Source organism: Cetorhinus maximus, chromosome 18, assembly GCF_964194155.1.
Source record: "Cetorhinus maximus chromosome 18, sCetMax3.hap1.1, whole genome shotgun sequence".
NCBI classification, from domain to species: domain Eukaryota; kingdom Metazoa; phylum Chordata; class Chondrichthyes; order Lamniformes; family Cetorhinidae; genus Cetorhinus; species Cetorhinus maximus.
Genome location: NC_135896.1, coordinates 437567 through 451177, shown reverse-complemented (window position 1 = coordinate 451177; position 13611 = coordinate 437567). Strand labels below are relative to the sequence as shown.

Genomic DNA, 13611 nt, shown 5'->3' with positions numbered 1-13611 from the left:
TTAATTATATTAATCACTTATTTATGTTGCTTTCTTATATATTTTATTAACTTTACCACCAATTTGTGTACTTTCTTAAACCTTAGGGATAGAATAGAACTTAACCATTCTAGCTCCTTTCCCTGTAGTAGAGCAAGAACCAATTCCTATGGGGTGGGAAAGATAGAAAAAGGAAACAAACACCTCCTTCCCCCCCACTTCACTGAACTCCCCCTCTCACCAAACTCCAAGTCCTCACTCAGTTAGTCAGTTGCGCTCCGTCTGCTTTGGCTGCACTAAACATAGAAACTAGGAGCAGGAGTAGGCCATTCGGCCCTTCGAGCCAGCTCCACCATTCATTATGATCATGGCTGATCATCCAACTCAATAATCTGCTCCCGCTTTCTCCCCATATCCTTTGATCCCTTTCACCCCAAGAGCTATATCTAACTCCTTCTTCAAAACATACAATGTTTTGGCCTCAACTACTTTCTGTGGTAACGAATTCCACAGGTTCACCACTCTCTGGGTGAAGAAATTTCTCCTCATCTCAGTCCTAAATGGTCTACCCCATATCCTCAGGCTGTGACCCCTGGTTCTGGACAACCCCACCATCGGGAACATCCTCCCTGCATCTACTCTGTCTAGTCCTGTTAGAATTTTATAGGTTTCTATGAGATCCCCCCCTCGTTCTTCTGAACTCCAGCGAATATAATCCTAACCGACTCAATCTCTCCTCATATGTCAGTCCCGCCATCCCAGGAATCAGTCGGGTAAACCTTCGCTGCACTCCCTCTATAGCAAGTACATCCTTCCTCAGATAAGGAGACCAAAACTGCACACAATATTCCAGGTGTGGTCTCACCAAGGCCCAGTACAATTGCAGCAAGACATCCCTGTTCCTGTACTCGAATCCTCTCGCTATGAAGGCCAACATACCATTTGCCTTCTTTACCGCCTGCTGCACCTGCATGCTTACCTTCAGCGACTGGTGTACAAGGACATCCAGGTCTCGTTGTACATTCCCCTCTCTCAATTTATAACCATTCAGATAATAATCTGCTTTCCTGTTTTTGCTACCAAAATGGATAACCTCACATTTATCCACATTATACTGCATCTGCCACGCATTTGCCCAATCACTCAGCTTGTCCAAATCACACTGAAGCATCTCTGCATCCTCCCCACAGCTCACCCTCCCACCCAGCTTTGTGTCATCTGCTGAAGGTGGCACATCTAAAGAACTCTGAATTTATAGTAAACTGAACTGGGGCCACAGTAACCAGATTCAACAGTTAGCTAATTAACTACTCAGCTCCGACAGCATTTTGACATCAATGTAAGTAATCGTGGAATAATCCATTATCAAAACAGAGCACTGTGCTGCCAACTCAAAGTACCATTGCAAACTGATTCCAGAGAAATCCAGCACTACGAGAGCTCAGCACAACTCTGTCATTTATTCGAGGAGGCATATCATAAATTACATAAACAGCAGGACAAATAAGTAAGCAGGCAGAAATTTAACAAACAAATATAAAGTACTGCACATTGGAGGGTAAGATAGGCAACAAACATACTCCATGAATGGTGCTGAAACAAAACTGGCATCCTTAAGCTCAAAATATCCAATCAATGCAGAGCAACAATCAAAGCAAAAAGAGCCGTGTAACCAGAACGGTAAAATGTGAGTGGGAGGAAGTTCTAATGAAGCTGTGTAATGTTTTGGTCAGGTTGCACAGAGTACAGTGCCCAGTACTCATCACTGAGACAGGGGAAACATTGAAGGCTTGGAGACAGTGGGAGGACACAACAGCCTTAGAGATCTGATATGGGGAAAGACCAGGGTCAAGGGCGTGTCAGCCTTAAGATAATAGAAATGTGATCCTGCAGAAGCATACACAATTCTAAACAGGTGCAAAAGGTAAATCTAAAAAATTACTTTCATTTAACTTTTAAGGTCAGGAGAAGGGGCATTAGGAGGGTGAAAGGTTTAGACTAGTGAGAGGCAAATTTAGGACCCATATTGGGAAGGTTTTCTTCACACACAGTGATGATCAGTTTACAGAGAATGGTGAGAACGTGGAACATGGAGTGGCTGAGGCAGATACTTTTGACACATTTAAAGGGAGGCTTGGTGTATACAGGTAATAAATCTGGAATTGAAAACTAATCTCAGTGGACATGAAACCATTGTTATAAACACGCATCTGGTTCACTAATATCCTTCCAGAAGGAAATCTTCCATCCTTAAATGGTCTGGCCTACATGTGACTTCAGATCCACAGCAATGTGGTTGACTCTGAATTGGTCTAGCAAGCCACTAAGTTCAAGGGCAATTAGGGATGAGCAACAAATGCTGGCCTTGCCAGCGACACCCATATTCCATGAATAAAGAAAATATAAACAGGGCAATACTGGGTCATTTGAAGAATCCCCAAAAAACACAATTAAAGTAATGCATGTGTTCAAAGTGGGAAATGTTTTGTTTAGAATATAGCCTAGAATGCTGTCTAGTCTGACAAGGAAAGAAGCATTATTGGATTTAGTTCTGGGACCTGAAACGAGACAAATAACTAATGTATCAATAGGAGAACAATTGGGAAATAGCAAGCACAGCATAGGGTCACTGAAAGAATCGAAATGGAGAACACAGAGCCAACGATAAGGGTTTTGGTTAAATTAACTGGGCAGAAAAGCAATGAGAATCTTAAAATATAAGATGGAGAAAGAGCAAAATAGATACATTTCTATAGAGTGAAAAATAGGTGCATCAAACAATAAACCTAACAATGAGGAATATAGAGAGTGTAGTGGAGAAGTGAAAGGGAGATCTGAGAGATTAAATAAGGAATAGGAAAAAAAAGACTAGCAGATTATATACAAAAAGAAATACTTGAATTCAAATAGTGCTTTTCATGACCATTGGATGCCTCAAAGCCTTTTACAGCAAATGAAGTACTCTTGAAGTCTGGTCACTGTTGTGCAACACAAGTGCCAGGCAATGACTATCTCCAACAGGAGAGAATCTAACCATTGCCCTTTGACATTCAATGGCATTACCATCGCTGAATCCCCCACTATCAACATCCTGGGGGTTACCATTGACCAGAAACTGAACTGGACCAGCCATATAAATACTGTGGCTACAAGAGCAGGTCAGAGGCTAGGAATCCTGAGGCAAGTAACTCACCTCCTGACTCCCCAAAGCCTGTCCACCATCTACAAGACACAAGTCAGGAGTGTAATGGGATAATCCCCACTTGCCTGGATGAGTGCAGCTCCCACAACACTGAAGAAGCCCGACACCGTCCAGGACAAAGCAGCCCCGCTCAATTGGCACCACATCCACAAACATTCACTCCCTCCACCACCGTGCACAGTAGCAGCAGTGAGTACCATCTACAAGATGCACTGCAGGAATTCACCAAGGCTCCTTAGGCAGCACCTTCCAAACCCACGACCACTACCACCTAGAAGGACAAGGGCAGCAGACACATGGGAACACCACCACCTGGAAGTTCCCCTCCAAGTCACTCACCATCCTCACTTGGAAATATATCACCGTTCCTTCACTGGGGCAAAAATCCTGGAACTCCCTCCCTAACAGCACTGTGGGTGTACCTACACCACATGGACTGCAGCGGTTTGAGAAGGCAGCTCATCACCACCTTCTCAAGGGCAACTAGGGATGGGCAATAAATGCTGTCCCAGCCAGCGAAACCTACATCCTGTGAATGAATAAAAAAACAGACTGCTGAAGTTTGGGCTTTCCCACAGGAAGGAGATTCTGACCTTGTAGAGGTGTATCAGATAATACAAAACCAAAATACTGTGGATGCTGGAAATCTAAAATAAAATCAGAAAATGCTGAAAATACTCAGCAGGTCAGGCAGCATCTGTGGAAACAGAGTTAACTTTCAAGTGAGCTATCATCAGAATTGCTCTCACAATTGGTCATCAATGTGAACTGTTAACTCTGTTTCTCCCCACAGATGCCATCTGACCTGCAGAGTATATCCAGCATTTTCTGGTTTTATTTGTAAAACAATAAATGGATGAATGTAAATCTGGAAAGTTATTGTTAGTTGTCCTGTGAGAATTGGACAAGCAGATACAGATTTTAAGTAGTAAAAGATAGGCTATGCCAATGTACCAACGTCAGGAAATTCACCTCCACACAAGCAGGACGGAATTTAATGCCCCCACCCCTCTCCCCCCAGCAACAAGTTCAGAGGAGCAGGCTTGTTTGATCGAGCGGGAAGATGTGGGGTGGGGAACCTGCTGCCCCTACTTAAGGGTCTCATCCAGCTGCTGCCAGTATTCAATCAGTGGCAGGTGGGAGACTGAAAAGCAATAGGGTTTGCTTGAGCCTGGTGGTGGGGAGGGGGAGGTGGGGTCCTTAGTTCAAAGGCACACAGTGCCTCATCAGGAAGGGGGGAGAGTCACCCCCTTCCCCATTCCTCTGATCCCACTCACTCTCCGGTGACCCTGTCCCCACAAACCCCACCCCACCCTCACTTTCTCCATGGATCCAGAGCCGATTCCTGGTGAAAGCCTTTGATTGGCTGGCAGCTCTTGGGGGTGGGATTCCCGCCCTACTGGGGAATGTCTTGCAATGAATTGTCCCCATGAAGCTGAGAGCCTTGGCGGCAGGGCTCTGCTGCCAATTAGGGACTCAAATTGCTCCCGGAGATCTGGTTGGTGGGATTCCGTCAGTCTTGGTGGCAGATGTTCTTGGCCCACCCCCACCCTTGTTAAATTCCACCCACAAGAATAATTACATGGAACAGATTCTCAGATACAGTAGTGGAGACAAAAATCCCTGGAATCATTTGAGAAAGATGTGATAGAACAATAGCAATTTATAGCACATTTGGTCCATTGTGCCTGTGTCAACTCTTAGCTAGTGAAATATTAATCTAATCCCATTGCCATTGGTCTTCCTCCATAACCCTGTGTCTTGCTCTGCTTCAAATACTTGTCCCCTAAAATATACACTTGTCTTGCTTCAACCACTTTCATCAGCCATCATCGACAGCTCCCTCTGTAAAGAAATCCCTCCTAACTCTTGTATGACAATTTTAAATTGATGACCCCCCTCCACCACTGACTCCGCAACTAGAGGAAACAATCTTCCCCTGTTCATATTATCAAAACTCTTCTTAATTTTAAAATCCTTTATTAGAGTCTGTGTGATTTCATTTCTGTAACATTCCCTGTTTCTGCCTCTTCTATATCCCTTCTGTTGTTGAAATACTCAGATGTACCTTTGTCACCTTCAGACTCAACCATTCCAATGGTCTCCTAGTTGCTCTGCTTTCTTCCACCCTCTTTAAACTTCAGCTCATCTAAACCACACCCAGGCCTTCTCAGAGGATACTGTAGCTTGTGTCCCCAATGCCCCTAATTATTTTTCTTTATCTCTTTGACTTTCTCCAATTCATTTTCTTCAGTTTCCCGATCAATTGTTTGCTACCTGCATCCTTACTACCACCATCATTTGTAAAAGCTGCTGCAAAATATTCGCTTAATATTTCTTCATCATCTAACACATTTATTCCTGACCAATACCACTGTCTTTTTGACTATTCTATAACTTCTATGTCTGGAAAAGCCCATGTTAATTCCTTTTACCGTCTTTCAGATGAGACATTAAAACGAGGCCCCATCTGCCTGCCCAGGTGTATGTAAAAGACCCAATGGCACTATTTTGAAAACGAGCAGGAGAATTGTCCTTGCCTAATATTTATCCTTCAGAAACATCACAGAAAGAAATGATCTGGTCGTTATCACACTGCTGTTTGTGGGAGCTTGCTGTGGAAATTAGGTGCCAGGTTTCCTACATTAATGTTCATTCTTTCACGGGATGTGGGGATCGCTGGTTAGGCCCGCATTTATTGCCCATCCCTAATTGCCCTTGAGAAGGTGGTGGTGAGCTGCCTTCTTGAACCGCTGCAGTCCCATGTGGTGTAGGTCCACCCACAGTGCTGTTAGGGAGGGAGTTCCAGGATTTTGACCCAGCGACAGTGAAGGAACGGCGATATATTTCCAAGTCAGGATGGTGAGTGACTTGGAGGGGAACTCGCAGGTGGTGATGTTCCCATGTATCTGCTGCCCTTGTCCTTCTAGATGTTAGAGGCCATGCGTTTGGAAAGTGCTGCCTAAGGAGCCTTGGTGAATTCCTGCAGTGTATTTCGTAGATGGTACACACTGTGTTGGTGGTGGAGGGAGCGATTATTTGTGGAAGGGGTGCCGATTAAGTGGGCTGCTTTGTCCTGGATAGTGTTGAGCTTCTTGAATGTTGTTGGAGCCGCGCTCATTCAGGTTAATGGTAACCCCCAGGATGATTAATGTTTTCCCTTTCGTAACACCATGTTGGCTTTGTCTGATCTGAAGTGCATTGTTAAGATTCTTTACCTTTATTATCTTACCTGTTATAATCGTTCCAATGAAGAGAAATATAAATATGAAAATGTTTCCAGCTACAGTTCCAAAGTGATCAATCAGTTTACCCTGTGAAATGGTAAAAGTAATTCCAAAAACCTAAAATACAAAAACACATAATTTAAATTCTCCTCAGCAATTTTTAGCAACATATTCTCAAATGTGTTACAATTTTTGAGATCAAATGAGGCTGCATCTTGATCATGGAGCCTTGAGAGTAAATCAAAAAGAAAACTCATCCCAAATATTATCACTCTTTTTTCAAAAGTTCAATTTACAGCCATAGTGCAAGAAACCATTGGTCAAAAAGAGAAGCGATTAGGTTAATTGGGAAACTGACTTGGAGACACCAAGCTTGGGTTTGAAAAGCTTGAACATTATACCTCCGGGTATGGGCGATTATGAATTTCACAGTTTGAAGACCTGGGAAAGGTTAAATTACACTAGTAGCTCAAGTGATGGGTCGAAATTAAACGCAATGAGGATGTAGAAAGGAGGAAAACTAGGTTGTAGCACTTGAAGTTTAGGAGGAACAAGCGAGGGGACTTCAGGACAGGAATGATCATGGTGAGAGGGATAGAGAGTGACAGAGACAGAGAAAGATGAAATGAGAGAGAGAGAAAGAGAGAGAGACAGAGTTAGAAAAGGATACAGAGAGAGAGGAAAAAAGAGGGGTTGATATCAAACTAGGATCACTGATACGCCTTTTCTTGTATTATGCCTGAAAGTGAGAGAGGTCCCAGAGGAGGCTCTCCAGCACAGCTGCTATGCAACAACACTAAGCGATTTAAAGCACTTCAGAAGTAGTTGCTGTATGTACCAAATGAGAGAAAAGTTAACTGGCAGTAAGTAAGTAGCAGGATGTTGCAGCTTTATTTGAGTGCAGCGAGGCCAAGTGCTTAACTCTGAATATTTGGTAAGTGAGGGAATTCGGTGCAGTGAGGGAGAAGGTGCTGTTATGGTCTTTTACAAAAAGGACTGGTCCAGGATAGTGAGCTGGAGACAGCAGGACCCAAAAGCTGGAGTCCGGAGGCATTAAAGAAGTGAGCAGGTAGGGTAGGATCAGTGAGTTTTAAGTTTTTTTTCTCTCTCTAAACTGGGGCAATAGTTTAAACTGATACTGGGGAGATATTAGTCTTGTGTTCAATTTATAGCATTACTATAAACTTTTATCCAACTGAGGAGGCTGAATAGAGGGAAGCCAGTTCACCCCTTCTCACCTGGTCAGAACAAAATTGGGGCTCGTGTTCGGAATTGTTGCCACAGATGGGGGGCGTTGGCGTAGTGGTATTGTCACTGGATCGGTGACCCAGAGACCCAGGAATTCAATAAATATTTGGAATTAAAAGTCTAATGATAACCACAAAACCATCTGGTTCACTAATGCCCTCTAGGGAAGGAAATCTGCTGGCCTACATGTGACTCCAGACCCAATGTGGTTGACTCTTAAAAATGCCCTCTGAACAAGGGCAATTAGGGATGGGCAATAAATGCTGGCCTAACCAGCGCTGCATTCCACAAATTTTAAAAACAGATGGATGAAATAATTGGAGTGGGGAAATTAAATTGTTCCTTCAAAAACAATTTAAAAACTGCAAAAGCTGGGTCTGGAATACGGAAGTGCTAAAATATCCACATTCAATGGCAATGCTTTCACAGAACAGGGTGAGATAACTGGCGAGGAGTTAAGGGCTCTGTCCTTGGAAGAACTAAAAGGTGCAGCTCGGCACCTAGAGCTGGAGTTCTGCCCGAAAGCCAGAAAAACAGAAGTTTTAAAACAGGTGATGAAACATCTAGAGCTGGAAATTGAGGACACTGAAACAGATAAATCAGTGGTAGAGAAATTAAGATTAGAGCAGTGGAAATTGGAACTGGAATTCGAGGAAAGGGACAAGGAGAGAAAGCGGCAGGAACAGGAAAAAGAGAAAGAGAGGCAGGAAAGGGAAAAAAGAGAGAGGCAGGAATGGAAGGAGGAGAGAGAATTCGAGGGGAAAAAAAGGAAATGGAGTTTAAATTAAAATAGCTCGAGCTGAGAAGGAAGGATCCTATTGTGCCCATTGAAGGCACCCCTGGTGAGAGAACCAGACCTAAGGGCTGACGTATTCAAGTTTTGCCACTTAATCTCTAAGTTTGATGAAGAAGAAGTGGACACTCTCTTTATCTTTTTCGAAAGGTTAGCACAGCAGTTTAAGTGGCCAGCCCAACAATGGTCCCTGCTATTGCAGAGTAAGCTGACAGGAAAAGCTCAGGATGGTTAATCCTTCTTGCCTGAGGCAAGTGTAACAAGCTGCGAGGCGGCTAAAAGGGCTATTTTAAGTGTGTACCAGTTATTGCCAGAGGCACTGTCAGAAATTCCATAGCCTCCGGAAACCGCCTGACCAGAGGTACCTGGAACTTGAATGGCTTAAGCAGCTCACTTTTGACCAGTGGGTACGGGCGCTTAAAATTGAGGCCACCTTTGAAAATCTTCATGAAATAGTCCTCCTCAAGGAGTTCAGAAACTCCAAACCTGATAAGAACTCAGAGGAACAGAGAGTAACAGGGGCCAGGCAGGCAGCAAATCTGGCTGATGATAATGCGCTTGTCCACAAACCCTCATCCCAAAGGAAACCCTTCCCTAGTCACCCCCAACCAACTGAAAAGGATAGTAGGAGACTTCAACTATCCTAATATCAACTGGGATTCAAACAATATAAGGGGCACTGAGGGAGAAAAATTCATGCAGTGTGTCCAGGAAAATTTTTTCAACCAATTAGTGACAAACCCAACGAGAGGAGATGCAATTCTAGACCTAGTCTCGGGAATGAAGAAAGGCAAGTGGGTGAAGTGACAGCGACCATATCGGGGACAGTGATCACAATTCAGTTAGATTTAGCATTACCATGGAAAAGGACAGAGATAAGGCAGGAGTAAAAGTCTTGAACTGGGGGAAGGCAAATTTTGCAGAAATGAGAAGGGACTTGGCTGAGGTGGACTGGACAGCACTGCTGGAGGATAAAACTGTGGGAAGCACTAAAAAGCGAGATCCTAATTGTTCAAAGTAGACATGTCTCCTACAAAAATAAGAGTGGTACTGCCAAATCTAGACCCCCCTGGTTGTCTAGAGGAATACAGGGGAAGATCAAACAGAAAAAGAAAGCGTACGATAGGCACAAAGAACTAAGCACTGCAGATAGCCTAGACGAATATAGGAAGTGCAGGGACGATGTAAAAAAGGAAATAAGGAAATCAAAGAGAAGGCATGAAAAAAGATTAGCAAGTAAAGTTAAAGATAACCCAAAGATGTTTTACCAATACATTAATGCTAAAAGGTTAGTTAAGGAAAAAGTGGGACCTATCAGAGATGAAGATGGAAACTTGTGTGTAGATGCAGAGGCTGTGGGAAGGGTTTTGAATGAATATTCTGTCTCCGTGTTTACAAAGGAAAGGGAGGATGTAGATATAGTAGTCCAGGAGGAACACTGCGAGATATTGGATGGGATAGTCATAAAGAGAGAGGAACTACTCGAAGGGTTGAAATCCTTGAAAGTTGATAAGTCACCAGGGCCAGATGGATTGTTTCCGAGGCTGCTGAAGGAAGTCAGGGAGGAGATAGCAGATGCTCTGAGGATGATTTTCCAATCTTCACTAGATACAGGGGAGGTACCGGAGGACTGGAGAAATGCAAACGTAGTTCCATTGTTTAAAAAGGGATCAAAGGAAATGCCAAACAATTATAGGCCAGTTAGTCTTACATCGGTGGTGAGCACATTAGTAGAATCAATCCTGAGAGATAGGATTTACTGTCATGTGGAAAGGCATGGACTAGTCAGGGATGGTCAGCATGGATTTGTTAAAGGAAGGTCTTGCCTCACAAATTTGATTGAATTCTTTGAGGAAGTGACAAGAAGGGTTGATGAAGGTAGTGCAGTGGATGTTGTGTACATGGATTTTAGCAAGGCATTTGACAAGGTCCCACATGGCAGATTGGTCAGGAAAGTAAAAGCCCATGGGATTCAGGGTAATGTGGCAAACTGGATAAATGGTTGGCTTTGTAACAGGAAACAAAGGGTAATGGTCGATGGATGCCCTTGCGAATGCAAAATTGTCTCAAGTGGTGTTCCACAGGGCTTGGTGTTGGGACCCTTGTTGTTTGTGTTATATTTTAATGATTTGGACTTGAACGTGGGGGGCACGATTGGGAAATTTGCAGATGACACACAGATTGGCCGAGTAGTGGATAGTGTAGAGGATAGCCATAATCTCCAAAACAATATAGATGGGTTGGTGGAGTAGGCGGTAAAGTGGCAGATGGATTTTAACATTGAGAAGCGTGAGGTCATACAATTACGGAGGTCAAACAGCTACAGGGATTACACAATAAATGGGAATATACTAAGAGGGGTAGTGAAGTGAGAGATCTTGGCGTACAAGTACACAGGTCCCTGAAGACAGCAGTTCAAGTAGACAAGGTTGTAAAGAAGGCATATGGAATGCTCTCCTTCATTGGCAGAGGTATAGAATATAAAAGTAAGGATATAATGTTGGAATTGTATAAAACACTGGTGAGGCCACAACTGGAGTATTGTGTGCAGTTCTGGTCACCACATTACAGGAAGGACATAATAGCTCTGGAGAGAGTGCAGAGGAGGTTTGCAAGAACGTTGCCAGGGTTAGAAAAGTGTAGCTACGAGGAGAGATTGGATAGGTTGGGGTTATTTTCCTTAGAACAAAGGAGGCTGAAAGGTGACTTGATTGAGATGTACAAAATTATGAGGGGAATCAATAGAATGGACAGGATCAAATTGTTTCCCTTGGTGGAGAATTCTAGAACCAGGGGACATAGATTCAAGATAAGTGGCAGAAGGTGTAGGGAGCACATGAAGAACTTTTTATGCAGAGGGTAATGGGTGTCTGGAATTCGCTGCCCAAGTTGGTGGTAGAGGCAGAAACTCTAAACTCTTTTAATAAGTACCTGGATCTGCACCTTAAGTGCTGTAAGCTGCAGGGCTATGGGCCGGGTGCAGGAAGGTGGGATTAGAAAGGGCACCTGGGTGTCCTCGGGCTGGCATGGACAAGATGGGCCAAATGGCCTCCTCCTGTGCTGTAACTTTTCTATGGTTCTATGATCAATGAGCTCAAAAGGAAATTGGATGGACACTTGAGGAAAATAAAGTTACTGGACTATGGGGATCAAGAAGCCGAACGGGACTGATTAGATTGCCCTACAGAGAACTGGCATGGACTCACTGGACAGAGTGGCCTCTTTCTGTGCTATAGTATCACTGTCCCTTCACTGTCACTGAGTCAAAATCTTGGAACTATGCCACATGGAGTGGGGAGGGGCCATAGATTGGCACCAGGGGCCCAGTAAGAGGAACCTGTCTTTAACTGGCTAGCAGCCTGTGGGCTTAAACCTGTCGTATTGCATATTGAGCGCCAGCCTCTCCCATTGCCTGTTAAATCAGAGGGGCATTGAGATGAGGGCCTTGACTGGGCATTAATTACCTACTTAAGGGCTTCAATTGGGCCATGGATGGGGGACCCTCCACAGATGCCTCTTCGCCACTCGCATAATTGGGGTAAAGGTGGGGCCATGCAGGCCGGTGACAGGCATAAACCAATGGCACGGCACCTTAATTTACGGGTTTACATGCCTGATTTTTCACCCATAAAACTCAGACCTATGACTCTGCTGCAACAATAGGAAATGAGAAAGGAATCAAGGACTAGGTAGTGGATAGAGCGGAATGGGCCTGGGAGGGAGCAGGGAGGAAAATTCATACTTTTGTTCAGCATTTCTTCAAATTTCAACACTCTCCCAGTGATGCACCAATCTTCCACAGAGCTTGAAGGTGACAAAAGAGGATGCATGGATGTGCAAATGTTTTTTTACCTGTGCAGATTCATTAAGCAGACCTGAAGATGTTCCCTCAGACTCAGGGTATGTAAGTTCTGCACCAAACTCAAAGCCAAGTGGCAGGTATCCTGTCATAAAGAACCTGGAAATGAAATAGGAATGGGGAATAAGAACATGAGAACAACAGTTAACTTCGCAAAGAAGTATTACACAGAATGAACTTTAAAAAAACAGAAATTCTCAGGATCTGAGCGTCACTGGGAAGGCTGGCATTTATTGCCAATCTTTTGTTGCTCGAAGAAGGTGGTGGTTTCCTTCTTGAACTGCTACATGCAACAGTTTGATGCCACTCACTAGTCCACTTCAGAGGACTGCCAAGTTGGTGTGAGATGCAGTTACATGGGGTAAAAATAGCAGCATTCCTTCCCTAAAGGACATTAGAAAATCACTTACTTTTATTTTAACAACAATCTGATAGCTTCATTGTTACTTTCATTAATACTAGATTTTTATTTCCAGATTTTTAAAAACAAAATTAAATTGAAATTCTCAAACTGCTATGGTGGGATTTGAGCTCATATTCTCTTGGTTATTAATCCAACGTTACCACTACACCAATTACCACTACACCAATGTACCAAATTAATCCAGCATTACCACTACACCAATTACCACTACACCAATGTACCAAGTTAATCCAGCATTACCACTACACCAATTACCACTACACCAATTACCACTACACCAATGTACCAAGTTAATCTAACATTACCACTACACCAATTACCACTACACCAATGTACCAAGTTAATCTAGCATTACCACTACACCAATTACCACTACACCAATGTACCAAATTAATCCAGCATTACCACTACACCAATTACCACTACACCAATGTACCAAGTTAATCTAACATTACCACTACACCAATTACCACTACACCAATGTACCAAGTTAATCTAACATTACCACTACACCAATTACCACTACACCAATGTACCAAATTAATCCAGCATTACCACTACACCAATTACCACTACACCAATGTACCAAGTTAATCTAACATTACCACTACACCAATTACCACTACACCAATGTACCAAGTTAATCCAGCATTACCACTACACCAATTACCACTACACCAATGTACCAAGTTAATCCAGCATTACCACTACACCAATTACCACTACACCAATGTACCAAGTTAATCTAGCATTACCACTACACCAATTACCACTACACCAATGTACCAAGTTAATCTAGCATTACCACTACACCAATTACCACTACACCAATGTACGAAGTTAATCTAGCATTACCACTACACCAGTGTGCCAAGTGCA

At 43.4% G+C, this 13611-nt stretch overlaps 1 protein-coding gene across 2 annotated transcripts in view; it reads right to left on the bottom strand.

Moving 5' to 3' along the window:
* LOC144692861 (choline/ethanolamine transporter flvcr2a-like) overlaps positions 1–12443 on the bottom strand; it is a 33810-nt gene extending 21367 nt beyond the window's left edge. For both annotated transcript variants that reach the window (XM_078561917.1, XM_078561918.1), the window contains exons 1-2: positions 12302–12443; positions 6414–6525 (exon numbers count right to left, since the gene is read on the bottom strand). In XM_078561917.1, the coding sequence (XP_078418043.1) occupies positions 6414–6525; positions 12302–12400 (211 nt within the window). In that variant the 5' untranslated portion in view covers positions 12401–12443. The remainder of the gene's footprint in view (positions 1–6413; positions 6526–12301) is intronic.
* Between the last annotated feature and the right edge of the window lie 1168 nt (positions 12444–13611).